The sequence below is a fragment of the Panthera uncia genome, chromosome D4 (genome assembly GCF_023721935.1).
Source record: "Panthera uncia isolate 11264 chromosome D4, Puncia_PCG_1.0, whole genome shotgun sequence".
NCBI classification, from domain to species: Eukaryota; Metazoa; Chordata; class Mammalia; order Carnivora; family Felidae; genus Panthera; species Panthera uncia.
The window spans coordinates 77,566,888-77,588,005 of record NC_064807.1 but is presented as its reverse complement, the minus strand read 5'-3'; the positions used below and the strand labels follow the sequence as shown (position 1 = coordinate 77,588,005).

The 21,118-nt window shown below is 45.5% G+C and overlaps 1 protein-coding gene across 7 annotated transcripts in view; it reads left to right on the top strand.

Annotated features, from left to right (window-relative positions):
- The window catches only part of CDK5RAP2 (CDK5 regulatory subunit associated protein 2), a 169,401-nt gene that overhangs the window by 21,077 nt on the left and 127,206 nt on the right, over window positions 1–21,118 (top strand). For all 7 annotated transcript variants that reach the window (XM_049627905.1, XM_049627940.1, XM_049627912.1 and 4 more), the window contains exons 4-7: window positions 6,596–6,706; window positions 10,150–10,226; window positions 17,201–17,324; window positions 19,010–19,164. In XM_049627905.1, coding sequence (XP_049483862.1) covers window positions 6,596–6,706; window positions 10,150–10,226; window positions 17,201–17,324; window positions 19,010–19,164 — 467 coding nt within the window. The remainder of the gene's footprint in view (window positions 1–6,595; window positions 6,707–10,149; window positions 10,227–17,200; window positions 17,325–19,009; window positions 19,165–21,118) is intronic.

The window sequence follows — 21,118 nt, the reverse complement described above, 5'->3', positions numbered from 1 at the left end:
TGGTCTTAGTCCCTATAATTTTGCTTTTTCCAGATGTCTTATAAATGGCGTCATACAGTAATATAATCTTTTGAGGCTGATTTCTTTCCCTTACCGTAAGGTCTTTGAAATTCATTCATGCTGTTTTGTGTATCATAGTTATTGATTATTAGTCCATCATATGGATGTACATTTTAGTTACTCACCCTTTGAAGAACATTTAGGTTCTTTCCAGGTTTTGGTGGTTATTATTAAAGCTGTAGTAAACATTTGTGCACAGGTTTTTGGGTGAACATAGGTTTTTATTTCCCTAGGGTAAATCCCTAGGATGGGAATTGCTGAGTCATATGGTAAAGGTAGTGTTAGTGTGTGTGTCTGTGTGTGTGTGTGTGTGTGTGTGTGTGTGTGTGTGTGTGAGAGAGAGAGAGAGAGAGAGAGAGAGAGAGAGACTGCCAAATGGTTTTGCAATGTGGTTGTGGCATTTTGCCTTCCTATCAGTAGAGTATGAGGTTTCCATTTGCTTCACATCCTCATCAGCATTAGGTATTCTCAATTCAAAAAAAATTTTTAGTCATTCTAATCGGTACTAAAACTCATTGTAGCTTTAATTTCCGTTTTCCTAACGGCTGAAGGTGTTGACAATCTTTTCTTGTGATTATTTGCTGTCTGTATGTCTTCTGTGAAGTTCCTTTGAAAATCTTTGGCCTGTTCTTTAGTTTATTTGTTTGTTTGTTTGTTTGTTTAATTGGGTGGTTTTCTTACAGTTACATTTTGGGAGTTATTTATGTATTCTAGATACAGTTCCTACGTTGGATTTGTGATTTGCACAAATCCCAGTAGGTAGCTTTTCTAATCATTCTCTTAACACTGTTTTTCTTTTTAAAAAATTTTTTTTTTTTAACGTGTATTTATTTTTGAGACCAGAGCATGAACAGGGGAGGGGCAAAGAGAGAGGGAGACACAGAATTGGAAGCAGGCTCCAGGCTCTGAGCCATCAGCCCAGAGCCCGACGCGGGCCTCGAACTCGCAGACCGCGAGATCGTGACCTGAGCTGAAGTCGGACGCCCAACTGACTGAGCCACCCAGGCGCCCCTTAACACTGTTTTTCAAAGCAAATGTTTTAAAATTCTGATGAAGCCCAATTTATTGATTAAAAAATTTTTTTTTTAAATGGATCATGTCTTTGGGATTATAGGTAAGAACTGTATAGCACTAGGTCTTAAGGATTTCCCTCTGTCTATTCTAAAAGTTAGATAATTTTATGTTATACATTTAGGTCTATGATCTAATTTGAGTTAACTCCTGTTTAAAGTATGATAGGTTGAGGTTCGTTTTTTTGGTAAATAGATGTCTAATTGTTGGGTCGAGGTTGATTATTTTGTAGGTGGATGTCCAGTTGTTCCAAAGCCATTTGTTGAAAATGAAAAAACTGCCCTTTCTCCATTGAATTGTATTTGTACTGTGAGAACTAATAAAAGAACTTTGCTTAGAATGCAGTTGGGTGCCAGCAGGGGGAGCTTTCAATCCGGTCTCTTGTCAGTGGCACAGCCAGCGGGAAGAGAGGGCGCCTTGCCTTGCCTTGCCTTGCCCTTAGATACTACTTTACTATCTTAGCAGGAGGAAGGAAGATTTCTTACACCCGCAGCCCTTCACCCCCCCTCCCCCACCCCCCGCAGCAGCCCAGCCATCCAATGAGAATCCACCATACTTCCAGCTCCCAGTTTACTCTAGTGGACTTTTAGTTTACAACCAGCCCACCCCAACTCCCCCCCCCCCCCCCCCCCCCCCGCCCCGCCTTCTCTGTAAAAGAGCACTTCTCACCATTTTATTCTCTGGGTTTGCGGGTGGGTCTGCAGCAGCTTGCTTGTCCTGGATTGCCATCTCTGCTATTCCTGAATGAACTCATCTTTTGCTGGTAGAATAAATGGCAGTTTTATTTTTAAGGTTAGCGGTTGCTTTGTCAAACACTAATTAGCTGGGGGCACCTGGGTGGCTCAGCCAGTTAAGCGTCCGACCCCTCATTTTGGCTCAGGTCATGATCTCGAGGTTCAGGGGTTTGAGCCCCGCATAGGGCTCTGTGCCGACAGCGCAGAGCCTGCTTGAGATTCTGTCTCCCTCATTTTCTCTGCCCCTTCCCCATTCTCTCTCTCCCCCCCCCCCCCCCCCTCAAAAATAAATAAATAAATGTTAAAAAAAACTAATTGGCTGTAATTGTGTGGGTCTGTTTGTATAGTCTGTTTCTTTGGATTCTTTTTCAAAATTGTTTTCACCCATCTAGCTCTTTTACTGTTCCATGTAAATTTTATAATCAGCTTGTTTCTAACTATAAGAAATCCTGTGGGGATTTTGATTGGGATTGTGTTAAATCTATAGGTCAGTTTGGAGAGAATTGACATCTTTATTATATTGTCTTCCAGCTTATGAATTTGGTAAGCTTCTTCACTTATTTAAGTTCTTGATTTCTTCAGCATTTTGTGGTGGTAAGCATACTTCATGGTTTATTAGACTTATGTTTATGAATTTAAGTGTTTTGGAGGTACTGGAAAATGGTATTTAAAAAAGTTTCAGTTTCCAGTTGTTTGTTGTTAGTGTATTGAAATAACACTTGATGTTTGCATTTTGACTTTGCTGAACTCACTTATGAATTCTGGGATCTTTTTTGTAGATTCCTTGGGATTTTCTACATAGATGATCATACTATCTTCCGATAAGGATGATTTTAGCTCTTCCTTTCCAAATTGAATGCCTTTTATTTTTTCCCTTAACCTTATTACACTGGCTAGGACTTCAAATGCAATTTTAAATAGAAATTGTGAGAGTGGATATCCTTTTCCTTTTTCTTTTTTTTAAATTTTTTTTTTTTTAACGTTTATTTATTTTTGAGACAGAGACAGAGCATGAGCAGGGAAGGGTCAGAGAGAGAGGGAGACACAGAATCTGAAACAGGCTCCAGGCTCTGAGCTGTCAGCACAGAGCCCGACGCGGGGCTCAAACTCACGGACCGCGAGATCATGACCTGAGCCGAAGTCGGATGCTCAACCGACTGAGCCACCCAGGCGCCCCACCTTTTCCTTTTTCTTAGTGTTAGGGGAATAGCATTGTTTTTCATCTTTAATTAAATATATATATATATATATATATATATATATATTTATATTTATATTTATATTTATAAATGTATGAGTTTCTTGTAAATACCCTGTATCATAAAGGAAGTTTCCTTTAATTCCTGGTTTGCCAAGTATTTATCTTGAGTGGCTGTTCGGTTTTGTCAGATGTTTTTCTGCAGCTATTGATATCATATATTTTTTTGTTCTTAGTTTTTTGGTCTGGTGGATTGCATGGATTGATTTTTGAATGTTGAATTAGAATTAGCTTTACATTCCTGGGGTAAGTCCCACTCATGAAGTATTAATCTGTTTTTTCAGTTTGCTAAAATTTAGTTGAGGATTTTCCATTTATGTTCATGGGTGACTTAATCTAGTTTTCTAAGTCATAATTTTCTTGTAATGTTTTTGTCTGGTTTTGGTATCAGGATAACATTGCCCTCTGTAAAATGCAGTGGCAAAGTTCCCTCACCTTCTGATTTCTGGAAGATATTGTATAGAAGTGGCATTATTCCTTCTTCCAATATTTGGTAGAAATTGTGACTGAAATAATTTTGTTTTCGAGTTTTCTTTTCTGGAGGGGTTTGAATTACAAATTCAGTTTTTAAAATAGATACATACAAGACTATTCTGTATATCTATTTTTCTTTGGTGGATTTTGATAATTTGTACTTTTCTTGGAAATGTACTATTTCATCTGAGTTGTTCAATTTATATGCGTAGAGTATATGCATTATTCTCTTACTATCCCTTTAATTGCTATGGGATCTGTTGTGATGACCTCTCTTTCATTTTTTGATATTGGTAATTTATGTCTTTTTCTTTTCTCTTTTTATCTTTGCCAGTCTTCATCAGTCATTTGAAAGAACCATCTTTTTAAATGATTTTTTTTTTCTGTTTTCTGGCTTTCCATTTTATTGTTTTCTGTTCTTATGTTTATTATATCTGTCATGTTGCTTGTTCGGGTTTATTTTGTTCTTATTATGGTTTCTTAAGGTAGAAGCTTAGCTTAGATTGTTGATTTGAGACATTTCTTGTTTTCTAACACATTTTAAATAGTATAAATTTTCCCCAATCACTACTTTAACTGTACCCTACAAATTTTGGTATATTTGCATTTCAAAATATATTGCATTTCAAAAGATAATTCAAAATATCTTCTGATTTCCCTTGAGACTTCCTCTCTGACCCATGGATTGTTTAGAAATGTGTTAATTTCTAAGTATTTGGGTATTTTCCAATTTCTTTCAGTTACTGATTTCTACCTTAAGTTTATTATGGTCAGAGAACATGGTTTGATTTTCAGTTCTGTAAATTTGTTAAGGTTTGTTTTATGACCCAGGATATCCATGAACATATCCATGAACAAGCAAAGTGAACCTATAGAAAGTTGCAAAATAGCACAACAACTGGGGCGTCTGGGTGGCTCAGTCAGTTAAGCATCTGACTTCAGCTCAGGTCATGATCTTCCAGTTCTTGGGTCCGAGTTTCGCATCGGACTCTGTGCTGACAGCTCAGAGCCTGGGGCCTGCTTTGTTTGGATTCTGTGTCTCCCTCTCTCTCTGCCCCTCCCCTGCTTGTGCTCTCTCTCTCTCTCTCTCTCTCTCTCTCAAAAATAAACAAACATCAAAACAAAATTTTAAGGGGTGCCTGGGTGGCTCAGTTGGTTAAGTGGCCGACCGGCTCAGGTCGTGGTCTTGCTGTCTGTGGGTTCAAGCCCTGCGTCAAGTTCTGTGCTGACAGCTCAGAGCCTGGAGCCTGCTTTGGATTCTGTGTCTCCCTCCTCTCTGCTCCTCCCCTGCTAGCTCTCTGTCTCTTTCTCTCTTAAAAATAATAAACACTAAAAAAAAAAAAAAAAAAAAAAATTTAAAAACACAACAACCAATCATATATACTGCATCTAGATTCATCAGTTAGTATTTTGGTACGTTTGCTTTATTCTTTCTTTCTGTCTCTCCCCACTCATTAGAGAGTCAGTTGCAGACATCATGACAGCATCCCTATGTACTTGAGGATGTATCTCTCTTAGGACATTTTACAAAATTATAACACTATTATTACCTAATACAAAGTTGTTATTCAGATTCCCCATTTATCCTTATGGAGCTTTTTTCTTTTCTTTTCTTTCTTTTTTTTTTTTTTTTTTAAATTCAAGATTTACTATATGATTTCATTGCACTTAGTAATCATGCCTCCATCACTTCCATTTATTTAGAAGAGTTCCCCAACTACTTTTACCTTAAGATTGTCATTAAGACTTTTGAAGGGTTCAGGCCTGCTGTTCTGCAAACGTCCTTATATTTGGATTCGTCAGATGGACTGCTTCATTAGGTGCAGGCTAAAGGTTGTGGGCAGGAACATTTAAAATGAAGTCGCTTGCTTTCAGTGCTTTGTTTCAGGAGACACTGCATGTCACTTTGCCCCATCACTGGTGACATTTAAAATATTATCTTGATTTAGGTGGTGTCTACTGGATTCCTAAATTGTAACGGACCTTTTCCTTTAGTAATTAATAAGCCATCTGTGGGGTAATAACTGGGTGAATGTCATGTTCTCCAGTGATCTTTTATCAAGTGCTTTTAACATTGATGATTCATTTTTTTTTTTAATGTGTATTTTTGAGAGAGAGAGAGAGAGAGAGAGAGAGAGAGAGACGGAGAGACAGAGTGTGAGTGGGGGAGGAGCAGAGAGAGAGGGAGACCCAGAATCCGAAGCAGGCTCCAGGCTCTGAGCTGTCAGCACAGAGCCCGACGCGGGGCTCAAACTCCCAGACCTCATGATCATGACCGGGGTCGAAGTTGGAGACCTAGCCGACTGAGCCACCCAGGCGGCCCTAGCATTGATGATTCTTACCTGAATCAGTTATTACTGTAATGGTTGGATAATGGTGATTTCCTTTTTTTAAATTTGTTTTTATTTTTATTATTTTTTTAAAGTTTATTTATTTATTCTGGGAGAAAGAGAAAGTGCAAGTGGGGAAGGGACAGAGAGAAGGAGAGACAGAATCCCAAGCAGGCTGTGTGCCGGCAGCCCAATGCGGAGCTTGAACTCACAGATTCTAAGGTCATGACCTGAGCTGAGATCAGGTTTGAACGCTTAACCGACTGAGCCACCCAGGCACCCCTATTTTTATTTTTTATATTTTATTTTTTTTTTAATTTATTTTTTTTTATAATGGTGAACTGGATTTCATTTGTGAAGAAGAGATTTGCCTTTCCTTTCCTTTTGTTTTCTTTCTTTTCCTTTCTTTCTTCCTTTCTTTACTTACTTATCAGCAGTGTGGAGTCACGAATTCTTTTCTTCAGTCATTATTCATTCAAGTGCTCAGATTGTCTTAAATTCGACTAGCGAGAACCACTTAATTCTGGGTTGGTACAATTGCAGCAAAGGTAAGTTTTCTCTAGTTTTTAACATTTCAGTCCATTCGTAGCCTTAGGAGCTACAGGGATTAATGCAGGTACCGTCCTTCAGACCTTACTTTTGATAACCCTTCTGTGCTTATTTTCCAGCAAATCACTGAATTGAAGAAAGAAAACTTTAATTTAAAGCTCCGCATCTATTTCCTGGAGGAAAGAATGCAACAGGAACTTGATGGCCCCACCGAACACGTCTATAAAACTGTGAGGTCCCACTTCCCACGGCCACACCTGGTTTTTTTCTCAGAGTCATTCCCAGCAGAAATTTGATTAATATTTGTTCTCCGAGTTAGCCTGAACAGACAGAGCTGCTTTCATTTAATCTGAATGGATTACGGGGAGCATAAAACAATAGGATGATCTTAATAGTAAGCAAAGAGTAGCAAGATTAATTTTAAGGGATTCTGTCTCTCTTTTTCAAATCCTAATTCTCATTTACTCTTTCTATCTCAGTTGCCTTTTCCTAATTATTCACGATTGAGACAAAGGTGGTGAAATGGTGGAGTGTCTTTGGAATTGCGGCCTGCTGTTACCCACTGACTCGTGTAGCTGTAGGCAAGGCCCTTCAGCTCCCTGGGCTTGCTTTCGGAGTTAAGTGACAGTCCCTCTGTCACAGGGTTATTTGTGTGGATTAAAACGGAACGGCAGAGGAAAAGCCCTAGCACACAGTCAGTGCTTGGCGATGATCCTCGCTGTCTGACAGAGGCTTCCCTTGGCAGCCCGCCTTGAGGACCGTCAGCTGTCTGTGCCCTGGCTCTTCTGTATTCCTTGCGTGCTTGCTTGTGACGGTCAGAAAAGCGTCTGTTCCCATCTGAAGTCTTGACCTGGGGGCCTCTGCCTGAAAACAGACCTTGGTGCTGAAAGTTGAAAACAGAACTTGGCTTTCCTGAAAAGACATAAGTACAAACAATATTTCGGTGCCCATTTTTTGGCTTTTTCCAGCAGATTAGCCCCTGGCCCGGGGAATGTCTCCGTCTTTTCTCTTCTGAAGTTTGCACCACTGGAAACTTTTGAAGGGGGAAAAAGGACTCTCCTTGAGTTTCAGCAGATGGGACTTAAATGGGCTTGTGTTGAAGAAGGATTGTACTGTACTTCTGAGCCTTTTCAAGAATTGAAAAGCTCTCTTGTCCCTTAAGGCAGTTTTTTGTTTTTGTTTTTGTTTTTTTTCCCCTTCAGTGTGGGGGTGGAAAGGCAATGAGGATGTCACCTTTTCTGGAAGGGAGTGATGATGCAATCATAGTTTGAAGGAAAAACCAATGGCCTAAAACATTTTCTGTGTAAGTATGGTTACACACTTCTAGGGTGATAGGGAGCCAAAGCGTGTTAATTGCTTGCTCTCTGTAAGCCATGGTCTTGGGCATTTGGACATTTATCATATTTTAACTCTCAAGACAGCCTTGTGCAGTGGAGATTATCCTCATTTTACAGAAGAGGAAACTGAAGTTCAGGGAAGATCAGTAACTTGCTGGATGTCACAAAGCTACTATGAGAGGTGTATTCTGAATACAGGCCTGCCTCATTTTACTCTGCTGTTTAGCTTTTTTTTTTTTTTTTTTTTTTTACACTGTCTGATTAGATGACCTGATTTAATTATACTTTTATTTCAAGTTGTTGGATAGGTAGGTGTACATGGCTCAGAATTCAAAAAGCATCAAAGGAATACACTAGAGAGACTTTCATCCACCCTTGTCTCCTGGTTCCCCAGATCTAACCGATATTATTAATTATTTATGCAGAGGAATTTTATGTATGTACAAGCAGGTGTGTGTGTGGGTATAAATCTCCTTTTTACATAAATGCGGCACGTTCTGTTCTGTACCTTGCATTTTTCTTTAATAATAAGGATAAGGGTATCTTTTCCTTAACAGTAGTGTAAGGGCGTCTTCATTCTCTTTTATAACGAAATTCCATTTTAAGCTTATGAGGTGTCTTGACTTATGGTTTGGAGACTGATTCCCATGAATTGTAAGTTTATAATTTCAGGTATTGGGGCTTGAAAAATTGGTCTCGTGGACATGTTAGCTCTCCATCGTTTTAGGTCGGGGGTGCCGGTTAGTTCATCAGAAAGCAGTTTAGATTATCTGGTGTCAGTTCTTAAATGGAAACTCTCTGCCCTTCTTAGAGCTGAAAAGGTGTCCTCTGTTTGAAGGCTGTTGCTGTAGGGTCCTCACAAAACCAGCTGAAGACCGGTGAACTGTCATGCAGTGATCTTTATGCAAAGATCAGCTTCTCCTAACAAAGTTTGGTCTCGTAGATGACTTCTTTAGTGCCTGTTGTTGACCAGGAAGAAGATAATGCACTGGGAGCCCCGTCTGCTAGGCTCTTCTCATGTGTGAGCTCATTTGCTCCTCAAATCCCCTATGTCAGGTAGGGCTTGTGTGTTTCATTGGCGCTCGAGTGGCCTGAGAGAAGAAACTTCGCTCTCTCACCTCCTGGGCTTGTGCTTCCGAGGACGACTACAGGCTTGCACTTCCAGTTTCATAGTTGATGCCGGTGTGCAGGCAGGGCCCGTGTCTGCCTTGTTCACCACGCCGTCCTCAGCGCTTAGCCCCATGCCGGTCCTGTCACAGGTCATCGGTATATGTCTGCGGCCAGCCCAGGTTAGTGGGTTGATTTCCATTCTGGCTGACTTCTCAGTCTCGGGTCCTCATTCCCCCAGGGCTGCTTGGCAGGAAGGTAGGAGGCGTGTCCCCTGAGATTATAAATTTTACCGGAAATGTGACTTTTGTTTAAAATAACCCACATGGATTATGGATGTGAAATTGGCATGAATTATTAAAACAAAACAGGAGCGAGGTTTCGGAGAAATCTTGGATTTATAGCAATCCTCCACCAGCTACGCACTCAGACCTCAGGCTCTACTAGCGGGAGTTCATCTGCTGTTCCACCTGGGATACGTTCGTGGGCAGGTTTGAGAAGCCCGCCACTGCCCCAGTGTCTCACACTGCGGTGTCTTTACCAGAGCTTCTGTCTTTGGGTTGTCACGTGAGTTAGGAGCCCGAGGCCATGTGTGACTCCCTTCGTTGTAGTCAGTTAAGAGGAGGACGTGTGGTCGGAGAACACTGTGGTGGCCCTCATAGACAGCTTGCCCCATGCAGTTGTGGCTTTTTTGTAAGTGCCCCGAAATCTTACGCTGAAATGAGACACGCAGTGGTGTGGCCTCCCACTTATCCATCCACGTGTTTTATTTACTTACTTATTTATTTATTTTGAGGCTGTAACACGTTCCCACTGCTACAGCCACCACATGCATGATTGTAAACAAGCAGAAGTAATTGCCTTGGAATGGGAAAAGCAAACTGCAGAATTGCTTGTAAATTTGCCTGGCGGAGGGCAAACCATTTTTAAATCAGCCTCACTTGTATGACATTTATGCCTCAGTGTTTGAGTGCTCTGGCTGTTAGAAGCTTGGAAAATTTACATAATTGTTCCAAGTCTTGAGGAATCCAGGGCTTCCTTTTGAGACCACCAGTGTTTAATAATTCCTTTCTCCCTGTGCCCTGAGGCTAATGAGGTTTTGAATCTAGCATCTGCCTATTATAAGCGTCCTGTAAGTTAGTCTGTGCGGCAAGCTGTTTCCCCACCGCGCACATTCTGGGGTCCCGTATTTCACGTTGTTTCTTTTCTTTCCTAATCTTGACTGGAAGAACATCGAACTGAAGGTGGAAGTGGAGAGTCTGAAGCGGGAGCTCCAGGAGAGGGAGCAGCTTCTCATCAAAGCCTCGTGAGTACCTGTCATCCTGTCACAAGCTTGCAGGGTGCCCGGGGTTCCGGGGGGTGGAGGCTGGCTGGGTCCATAGAACACAGCCTTGTGTTTTCTGAGCCAGTTGTTTTCCCACTGGGCCCTGAGGACCCCAAGGAGGTGTCCGTTTTTGTTTAACTACTTTTCAACAAACTTCTGAAGTGTAATATACTTCACAGGGAAAACGATGTGATCTTAAGTGTGCAGATGGCGAATTTGCACTAAAAACACCTGTGGGGCCACCATCCAGATCGAAAACCGGAACATCACCCACCCCCCAGAAGTCCCCTTCTCCACCAAGATAACCACTGTGCGGAACACTGATGGCATCGGTGTTTAGTTCTGCCCACTTTTGAACTTGATAGGAATGGAGTCCCGTACCGTACACGCCCCCTTTTGTGTCTGGCCTCTTTCCTCAGCAGCGTGTTTGTGGGATCCACCCATGTCCTTAATTCTGTCAGCAGCTCATTCATTTTCATTGCAGTAAAGGCCCTAGGGCTTGCAGGAATCCTGAGGGACTCTGGTGAGTGAGGCTGGGACGCAGAGGGTAGGGCTTTAACCAGAGGAACTTGTTTTTGTATCTGTTTAATGCACTAGGGTCTCTTATAATATTTTGTTTAAAAGAGGTGCTCTGCGTAAAACACGTTTGAGAAGTATTATTTTCATTAATCAAATAGTTAAATATTTGTTGAACAACAAGCCCAGTTCAGAGAATACAGTCGATGACTCGATTGGTTATTCATTCATCCGTCAACATTTATTATGTAATTGTGCCGCGTAGCGAGGATTTGAAAAGAGACGTCCCCCCACTTCAGCCTTGTAGCACGCTTGTAGACAGAGTATAATGGGGGCACGGCGACAAGAGGGCGTTTGTGGGTCTGTTGGGGCACCGAAGTATACAGTTTTGCTTCGTGAGAGTGGAATGAGGCTTCCCGGGGCTGACCCACCTTCCACCAAGGATCTGGCTGAAAGCTGGGGTGGAGGCACACCATTTGTCTCGGTAGCTGAGCTCCTGCTGGATCCAGTGGGCCAGGAGCATGGACTCTTTGGCTTAGGGCACAGCTGCACCGCTCTGGGCCGGGCCATGTCATTCCTTTCATTGTCACGCGGCCAGCAGCTGGAAGTTGGGCTGCTGCTGGCTTCGAGGAGACTAGGGGCTCCCCGGCCCAGACCTCCCTCGCTTATTGCCTATCTTGTACGCTTGGTATTTTCTGAACGAGTGAGTGGATGAATGAAGGAATGAATGAGAAAACTCGATTGATAAGTTTTTGTTTTTGTTGGCTGCTGTTGCACATTTTTTGTTTGTTTTTGTTTTTTGTTTTTTGGTTTTTTTGAAGCACATCATCCTCCGGCACGAAGTCAAGTCAACTTTACCAAGTCTGGAGGTCAGTAGTAGAATTTGAATTTGGTCTGTTTCGTGCTCAGCGCCCTGCCTGCTGCAGGTCTTGGCTGGGACTTGCCGTTAGCGGGCGAGTACACGCGGAAACCCGAACTCACAAAGGCTGTGTGCGCTCCTCCATACCACACACGGGGCTGAATGTTTTCAGGGCTCGTGCATGCACTTGTGGGTGTAGATTCCCAAGCTGCCCACGCAGACCTTTTTGGTCTGACTAGTTTTTTTGTTTTTTTGTTTTTTTTAATTTTTTTAACGTTTACTTATTTTTTGAGACAGAGAGAGACAGAGCATGAATGGGGGAGGGTCAGAGAGAGAGGGAGACACAGAATCGGAAACAGGCTCCAGGCTCTGAGCTGTCGGCACAGAGCCCGACGCGGGGCTCGAACTCACGGACCGCGAGATCGTGACCTGAGCCGAAGTCGGACGCTCAACCGACTGAGCCACCCAGGCGCCCCTGGTCTGACTAGTTTTATTAATTTATCCAGAAAAGATTTATTAAGCAGCTGTTCTGTGCCGCACTGGGCTAGGCTCCCGGGGATGCAGTGGTGATCCAGACAGGCTTGCATTCTAGAAGGGGCGATGGTGGTAAAATACTGGGGATGGTAAGCGGATAAATACCAAGTGGGAAAAGAGCCGTGAGGAAGACAGAGGCAGCGGGGAGTGTTGACAGGGTGGGAACAGGTCCGTCAATAGAGACGTATTGCAGGGAAGGGGCCCTGAGGGGGGAGCACTTAGGTGAGGTCTGACGAGCAAGTAGGAATTAGCTGTGCACGTGCAGTCGGAGGGAATATGGGAAGTCTGGGGAGGTCTGTGTCTTGTCCTGCAGGGTCTTGAAGCCACAGCAGAGATTATCCCAGATAAACGGGAAGAAGTCACGGGTTTGAGCAGCTGACACAATCAGATTTAGTTTTGTGGAGGTCACTGGATGCGGAGAGGAAGGCGCTTCGTAGACGGAGCGCGGGGCGGGGAGGCAGGGAGACCAGTCAGGAGGCTCGTCCGGTAGTTCAGGTGAGAGGCTAGCGATGGCGAGGGGTGGGCGGCCTGCAGAGGCGTCTGGTGAGCAAAATCAACAGGGCTGGGTCACGGATGGGGAGGGGGATGTCAAGGCTGACTCCTAGGTCAGGGGCTAAGATCGCGAGCTCTGTGAAGAGTGTTCGCGACGACGTAGCTGCTCCGGCGTTCTCCCTGCCAGTGCCTCGTCTGACGCACGTTCCTCGTCTGGCTCACGGATACTGAACACGTTCTGTTCCCGCTGCTCTGGCTTGGCCCTGGCGGCCCCTTCTGCTTTTCCTGTCGCCTAGCTGACTCCGAGGCTCGGGGTGAGCCCCGCCTGGCTGCCTGTAGCCCACGTTTCCATCCCTTCACAAGCTTCCCTGGCAGAGAATCACACTCGCGTGTGTGTGCCGGCACTTTATAGTTTATAAGACCCATTTGCATCCGTTTGGATGCCATCGTTCTCCTGGGAGCCAGGCAAATCTCGAGGAAAGCCTCCTTGTGGACGGGGGGGGGGGGGTGTTTAGGCCTGAGAAGGGAAGGACTGTGACCAGCACCACTCAGGCGGGATGATTGGAGCTGGGATGAGAATGCAGGTCCCTGACTTTGGGTCCAGCCCTGATTTCATATGCTTTTTTTTCTTTTTTTCCGTGGACCTTCTTTTTTTTTTTTTTTAAGTTTATTTATTTATTTATTTATTTTGAGAGAGAGAGAGAGAGAGAGAGAGCGAGCGAGCATGAGTGGGGGAGGAACAGAGAGAGAATCCCAACAGGTTCTGTGCTGTCATCTTGGAGCCCAATGTGGGGCTCAAACCATGAACTGTGAGATCATGACCTGAACTGAAACCAAGAGTCAGACGCTTAACTGAGTGAGCCACCCAGGCGCCCCTCGTATGCTCTTTTTAATTTTCACGTGTGTGATTCTTGTTTCTCCAACACGACTGCACCTCTTCTAAGGCCAAGAGCCTCTTCTCCTTCAGCGCAGCGTGGGGGCACCTCCGCCGTTCCTACTCCGTGGGCCCCTTGTGCGTGCTGTGTGCTGTAGGACCCGCACGGTGTCTGTCACATCCCTGCTAAGTGTGCCTTTCCCTGCCCCCAACTGCCCAGTACCTACAGGCGTGTGTAGGTACATTCTTGGTGACGGAAAAAATACCTTTGTTTAATGCCCTCAACTCCCTTTTTCACTTTTACGGTGTTTTTGTTTTTTTTTTTGGTGGGGGTTGGGCAGGAGATAGGGGACCTGTCACAGGAAAAGCACCTGCTTTTTCTCCAGAACTATAATTAGAATGGAAAGAATCAAGAGGAAAGGGTGAAGGTTAGAAAGGGTAGCAGGGGTGATATTTATAGAAGGTTCTCTTTTGTATCGGGTGGAATGCTGGTTTAGACCACTTTGTCCCCACCTTTCTTCGCCTTAGGTCTTGCTCTCCATCTCGTCTGTTGGCCCAGATTCTATAAGGAGAGACAGGGTAGGGGGAGCGGACTGCCATTTATTCTGCTTTGCCCCAGACCCCGTGTCTGGCACTTGACCTGCTTTATGGCTTTATCAGTTTCACAACAGTGATGTGAGGCAGCCGGCATTCTCATTTGAGTGTGGGGGAAACTGGGGCCCGGAGGAGTTGGGGGGCCGGCCCAGGTGGGTGACAGATCCTGGGCCCGTCTGGCTCTGGAGCCCGCTCTGCCTTGCTGGAGGGGGGAAACACGTATGTGTGCTGGGTCTCCACTGTTGTACTTATCAGTTACAGTAAGGGGACATTAAAAACAAAGGCAGACATATTGTCGGGAGTAAATTTTATCTCTGTGGCTTTAAAGCACAAACAAAAATAATAATTCCATTAGTAGAGGAAAATTGCACCATACTGCCGAGTATAAATTTTATTGCTACAGTAACTGTAAAATACAAAGATGATAAATGAAAAGTTGGAACATTTATTATTGGGGATATATTTTATTGGTATAACTAAAATGCAAACAAACTGAATAATACCAGCACTTGTTAGAAACTGTAGTCCGCCTCTTGCCAGTGTATATGATTCTGACTATAAAACACCGAGGTTCGTTGTGGGCGGACGGGAGGGAGACGACGTGTTTGCCCTCTCTGGGCGGGGGGAGGTGGGGGGGGGGACCATTCCCTAGAGGGGGCTCTGTGAAGCCCAGGGCTAAAACACTGGTGGTGGTTAGTGGGAATTCAGGACTGGAAAAATCCCGTATCCGCGGCTCAGGAGGAAGAGCCTCTAGCCTTGCGTGTGGTATCAGCCGTATGCCGTGCCTTCTGAGGAACGACAGAAACGACCGAATCGCGGGGAACTCCAGACGTCACTGATGGAGAAATGGGCCGAGGGAGCCAGGGCCGCGCACATCATGGCATTGGAGGGGAAGTGGCAGTGGCGGCCCCGGTTCTGGCCAGAGAATGACCTGTCCCAGCTCAGAGGGGTAGACGGAGGCCTCTCCTGGCATCTCAGCAGGGGCCAGCGCTGTGGTGGCCACAGGGCCAGCAGGTGGCGCTCAGATGCGGGGGGGGGGGGGGGGGGGGGGAAGGGCGCCGTGCTGCGGCCACCACACGTGTTAGCACGTTCATTCTAAGAGGCAAGCGTGTCACTTTTCAAGTGAGGAACCTGAGGCGTAAGGGGCGATTTGCCCAGAGTCACATTGAGGACATGAGAGAATGTAAATTTGGAAGCAGATCTGTTCAGGCTTCAGAGTCCATGTTCGTTCTTGCAGTTGAACGTTGAATTCCATTAAAATGATGTCATGACACTGGGGCCTTCTGAAGGCCTGTTGGCGAAAGGAAGCAAGATATGAATAAAGTCTTTATTCGCAGGCAGCTCCTGTTTGATGCTTGGACGGCAAGTATGGCCCTCTTGACTTTCCATTGTTCTCAGTCAAAAATTCACATGGCCCGTGCATGTGAGCGTCTGATCACATGGCACTTGGTTGGGAACATTTCATATGCCCCCTAAAGTAGGGCACGGGAGGCTGGCGGTGAAGAAATTTGTTCTGTTGCAGTTTTTCTGAGAAGCCAGCTTTAGGTGGAGCCGTTTCCTTTATGATTCTGCCTTCTGCCAACCTGCAGTCGTTTAGAAATCTGCGGAGATGCGCTCCGAGTAAATGTCCCACAAGGTCGTATCTGACGGTTTTTCTTTTGAGGAGGACCCCGATGAGAGGCGTCAGGCGTTGGGGTCCTGTGTCAGGCTTTGGTGCGCCATCCCCACCGGTCCTGGCCCGCTGGACGGCTAACATTCCGTGCTGCCCGGCAGCGTGAACTCCGCACTGGACGGAGCGTGGGCTGCCTGCGCAGCCTCCTGGCCTCACGCCCGGAGTGGTGGCTGGGGCTCACAGGTGGGGCACGCTGTGTTTAAAATGCTCTGCCCTCCAGTTGGCAAAAGACGCTGTAGAAAAGCCCTCGATCCCTCAGATCGCTTTCCGTCGCGTGCTGTTCCTTTGCGCGTTGGTTCGTCGGACCAGCTCTCCCCCTCTCCTACCGCTGGTGGAGGTGTACTTTGCCGGAAGTTTCCTGGTGGGAGAGTCGGCAGTGGCTGTCAAGAGTCTTACAAGTGTGCTTACCCTTTGACCCGGTAATTCCCTCTGTGGAAACTGACCCTGGGAGATCACCGGGTCGTATATATGCGAGCATGCTCTTATTATTAATGTTGCTTATAAGATGATAACAACACTAACATGTATTTGAGTACTTTGTACTCAAGATATGAATAAAGTCTTTATTTGCACTGTCCTCAGAGCTTTAGAAGTGTTTTCAGACAAATGTGTAAAATCAGAAATCATCTAAATATTTTTACATGAGGGGATTGATGGGTGTCGGCTCTACTTCGATAAAAAAAATAGGGGATTGATTTAATATACACTCTAGTATATTTCATACAGTGAATTAATATGTAGCCTTTAAAAATGGTAGAGATTTATGTTTATCGACACAGAGGGATGTTTATGGTGTAGTAAGTAGTAAAGTCAGATCATGGATATATATTGTATGGTTGGTTCTGTTTTTGCAGAAAGTGTCTGAAAGGCTACATGCTAAAATGTTAACTTAGTTTTTCTGGCTGGTAAGATTGTAGATGATTCTTACTTCTTTCTTAATTTGGGTTTATATATATGTATTTTACATAGAGGTATGATTGACATATAACATGTAAGTTCAAGGTGTACATGTTGACTGATTTTGATACATTCATATACTTCACTGTGTATTTGAATTACAAATATTAATTTAAAAAAAGGGGCACCAGGTGACTCAGTTGGTTGAGCATCTGACTTTTGGTTTCGGCTCAGGTCATGATCCCAGGGTCGTGGGATCAAGCCCCACGTCAGGCTCCACGCTAAGTGTGGAGTCTGCTTAAGATTCCTTCTCTCTCCCTCTGCCCCCTCTCCACTTGATTTCTCTCTCTCTCTCTCAAAAAAATAAATAAAAATAAAAATTGAAAACAACAACCACAAAGCTCCAGCACAGGTCTGTGGGAGAAATGACTAACAAATATTCCTTGTCTCTTTGGGGCCACTGAAACCACCCTCTGACTGTCCCCGCATGGATTTTACACTTTTGCCTCTTTTTGCAGTAAAGCAGTTGAGAGCCTGGCTGAAGGGGGTGGCTCCGAAGTGCAGCGGGTGACAGAAGATGCCCAGAAGAAGGTGCGGCAGGTCGAAGAGCTCCTGAACAAGAGAATATTCCATTTAGAAGAGGCAAGTCTGGAGGCCCCGAGGAGGATGTGTTCTTGCAGCGGGTTAATAGTGGGGGGAGCAGAATTTTGTTCCCTCTTTCACACACTTGCAGACTTGCAGCAGAAATGAGAGCCACCCTTATTCAGCATCTCACGGGTTCCAGCCCTGTCCCAGGCGCCTAGTACACCCTGCGTCCTGGTTGTCGTCTTGACGCTTACAGACGAGGACGCCAGAGTACAGAAAGACTAACGAGTCTAAGTTTGATCCTGGATTCCATTTTACGACTGCTGACTTCAAAGCCTGCGTTCTTGGTGCAACACCGCCCTTCTTACCTCGTTTAGTCTCTTTATTTTTCCAGAGGAGGAAACTGAGGCCCAGAGAGGGGAAGGACTCCTCTAACATGCGCGGAGCCTGGAAGCAGATTCCGATTCGCAGGCCCTCGCGTGCCCGGGCAGCCCTGCGTCTGGTCCCGGCCTCCATCCCCCGTCACCCCAGTGCTCACTGAGTGCCCTTTCCCGGGAGGCACTGAGTGTAGCTCCTCCTCCTGCTTGTTCCCAGGCGCTTGCTGTGCCCTTGATGGGAAGCAGCATGTGTCTTGGCTAAAAAATCCTGGCTCCTAGACGTTGAAAGTTTCCCTCCGTATTAAGCTAGTACGAAGTGACACTCGTCACTCAATTCTTGGTCTTTGAGGTCTGTCGTGTCATCTCACTTTCTCCCCCTGAAACCCTGACTCTTCTTGGATATGAGGAGGAACGCAGCACAAAGCCTGCTGGACACAGAAAGACGCACGGGTCACTATACTTGCAGCTCGTAGTGGGCTTTCCGTTCCCAGTGTTCACAGTAGCCCTTGTGGACCGAAGGGCAGGGAAGAAGCAGCTAGTGCTTTTGTTTCGTTTCGTTTTGTTTTCTTGAGCTTCCTGTGATGCAGCAGGCATTTGACAGTCACACAGCAACTCTTTGATGGGGTGGTGGTGGTGGTCCCTGTTTCACAGATAAGCTGGGGCTCAGAGAGGCTAAGTGGCTACCCAGTGTCCCACAGCAAAGAAGTAGGAGAGCTGGGTTTTGAACCCAGTTTGATTTGACTTTTATCTTTGTGATGTAACCAGAGACGGTTGGCACTGGGAGATCCAGATGTCTCTCCAGGACACTTTGCTGAGCACCAGGGCCCTTTTCCCCAACACGGGCCCTGCCTCTGTGATTTAGATCCTTCCCCTGTTGGCCTCTCGGAGCTCTCAGGAGGAACGTAGTCCTTCAGCACCCACATCACCTTGGAGATACAGAAAATGCATTTGAGAATCGTGTAGTCATTATCTTAAAAGAAATAGTGAGGGGGCGGTGGGGTGTGGCATGAATTTGTATGGAGATTCTGGGGACTCTGGAATTGTGTGTTTAGGTATTGAGAGGCACATTTCTCCTTGTTCTCACTGAAGCTGTAAATATTGATCCGATTCTTCAAACCCAAAAATACAGTTTTTGTAGACTTGAGTCTTTTCCATTGGAAATGCCTATTACTCTTCAGGATACAAGAGGGAGAAAATGGCTGGCAAATGTATTTATTACTGATTCTCCCCATGTATAGTACAGTGCAGGGAGGGGAAATGTGCCGGAGAAAAAGTCATAAATATTTATATTTTAATCCAATTTCCTTTCAAAATGTTCCCAATTGTATTGAAAAATTGCATCAAATGCATTTCATTTAACTCTAGGATGTGAAAGCCGCCCAGGCAGAACTGGAAAAGGCCTTTGCGGGGACAGAGACAGAGAAGGCTCTTCGGTTGAGCCTGGAAAACAAGCTCTCGGAGATGAAGAAGAGGCATGAGGGGGCCTTGGACATGACTGTGGTCCTGGAGCAGAAAGACAGGTCTGGCTCTTGTCTCTGCCACGCACTGACATTCGTCTGTCAGGCAGCATGGCCAGAGGGTTGTTCCCTTCCTACCCTTTTATCCCCCCTTTCTCTCCTTGTTCCCCCACAGTGAAAAAACCTGGGGTAACCTCAGGGTGACAGGAAAATGGCGAGGGTAGTGCTGTGAGGACAGGGATAGAATTAGAGATAGAAACTCCTGCTGAAAAGTTCTCAGATACTACCTTTAGCATTCAGTTTTGGCTGTAAGCTTCCCGGTAGCCGAAGGAAGAAGAGAACAGCTTTCTTGATGGACCTAAGATTCACATTGCTCACAAGCGAAAATGAGCCAGCAACTCTGGAGAAGCCCAGTTTTACTTGACATTGTCAGGGAGAAATTTTTCTTGTGGATCTGCCCAGAGGGAACGGTAAGTGATTGTATCCCCACAATAGACGCTAGTGAATTTTGTGTGACCCTGTTTATCATCGTGTCTTTTAATGTAGGCCGCGGGCCCAGATTCATACAGTGCAGGGGGCCGAAGCAGTGTAGACCAAGCACAGGGCTCTGTGACGGTCCAGGAATAAAATGAGTGCTACGTAGGCCAGAGAAACGGACAGACTGGAGGATCTGTAGGCGGTCTTTGATGCTCATACCTTGCAGCCAGACTTTTGATCAAAACTAGTCAGGAGAGAGTTGAGGTTTTCTTCTTTATCACGAACCTTACATTTTACTCTTGCCTTGCTTTGGTGGTCACTAGGTGGAAAGTTGAGTAAAGTAAATACAGGTGAAACTTCTGGCTAACCTGTGATCTATCCATTGAAGAGCCAAGCTTGCTTGGAATTTGACAGAAATTGTTCTAAGGCAAATGATCTATTTGCCTACTTCCTTAAATAGAGGAAACTGACTATGGTTCCTTTTTTGGGGGGTGTGTTGCCCGATTGACCGGCCCCCCACGTTGTTGAGGTTCTGGTGCCTGGTTGCCCTGGTTCCCCGACTGCTGTTTGCTTGTCTTTCTGTCTCCATACCACCTTTTGAGATTTGAGTCTGCAACGTGTTTGCATGATGGGTTGGGAAATGAGATGAGCAAATGTTTTAGGATTTTCTGTGGAAGAGGAATGAGTAGACTCTCCGGGGGAGCCCATGGCTTCCATTTAGTCCGTGCTTGGGGGAGCTAGCATTTATGTAACCTCTTCTTAGCTTTGATCTGGAAAACGGAAGTTTGGGATGAATCTCAGGATGAGCCAGGAAACAGTTCTCTAGGAGATGTAGGCCGTCAGGGCTGAGTGAATGAGTGTTTTTCTCGATTGCACGGCTAGGAGGAGAAGCCTCCTTGGACGGGTGGTGTTTTGCTGGGCTTCCCCTTCCCCTTCCCCTTCTTCCAGGCACCACCTGAGAGAGGTGGAGACTGGGGCCACCGTACTGTGACGGAGTCTGGAATCCTTTTCCATACAAGTTATTTATATGTTCCCTTGCATCTCTCCCAGCTGATGAGCGGTGAAGCCCTTAGAAGGTTTATAGGTTTGTCTTTCCTGGGGGACCTGCAGGTCTCCAACAGTTAAATTGGAAATAGGGGGCTCAGGGAAGAGACTAGAATGTGTGGGAAGCAGCCACCAAAGAAGAAAAGGCAGAATTCCTGGTGTGGGTGCAGGGGAAGAGGGAGAGCTCTGGGGGTGGGTTTGAGGAGAGGTGGCGGGGGGGGGGGGGGGGAGAGCTGGTTGGAGGGGTCCTGCCAGGGCCCCAGCAGATGCTCAGCAGCCGGTTCGTTGGTCTGTTGGATCATCACGCCCTTTGTTCAAATACTTCCTGAGCATCTTGTGTTCAGTAAGTGGTGGGTCGGGTGTAGGGGTGAGTGGTACAGGCTGGGTCCCTGTCCCAAGGAACCTCGTCACCTAGCTGGGTGGGAGGACTGGAGGGCAGGAACAGAGTGACCAGGGCCAGATGGATAAATGCTGGGTTAACATTACATCTTTCTAA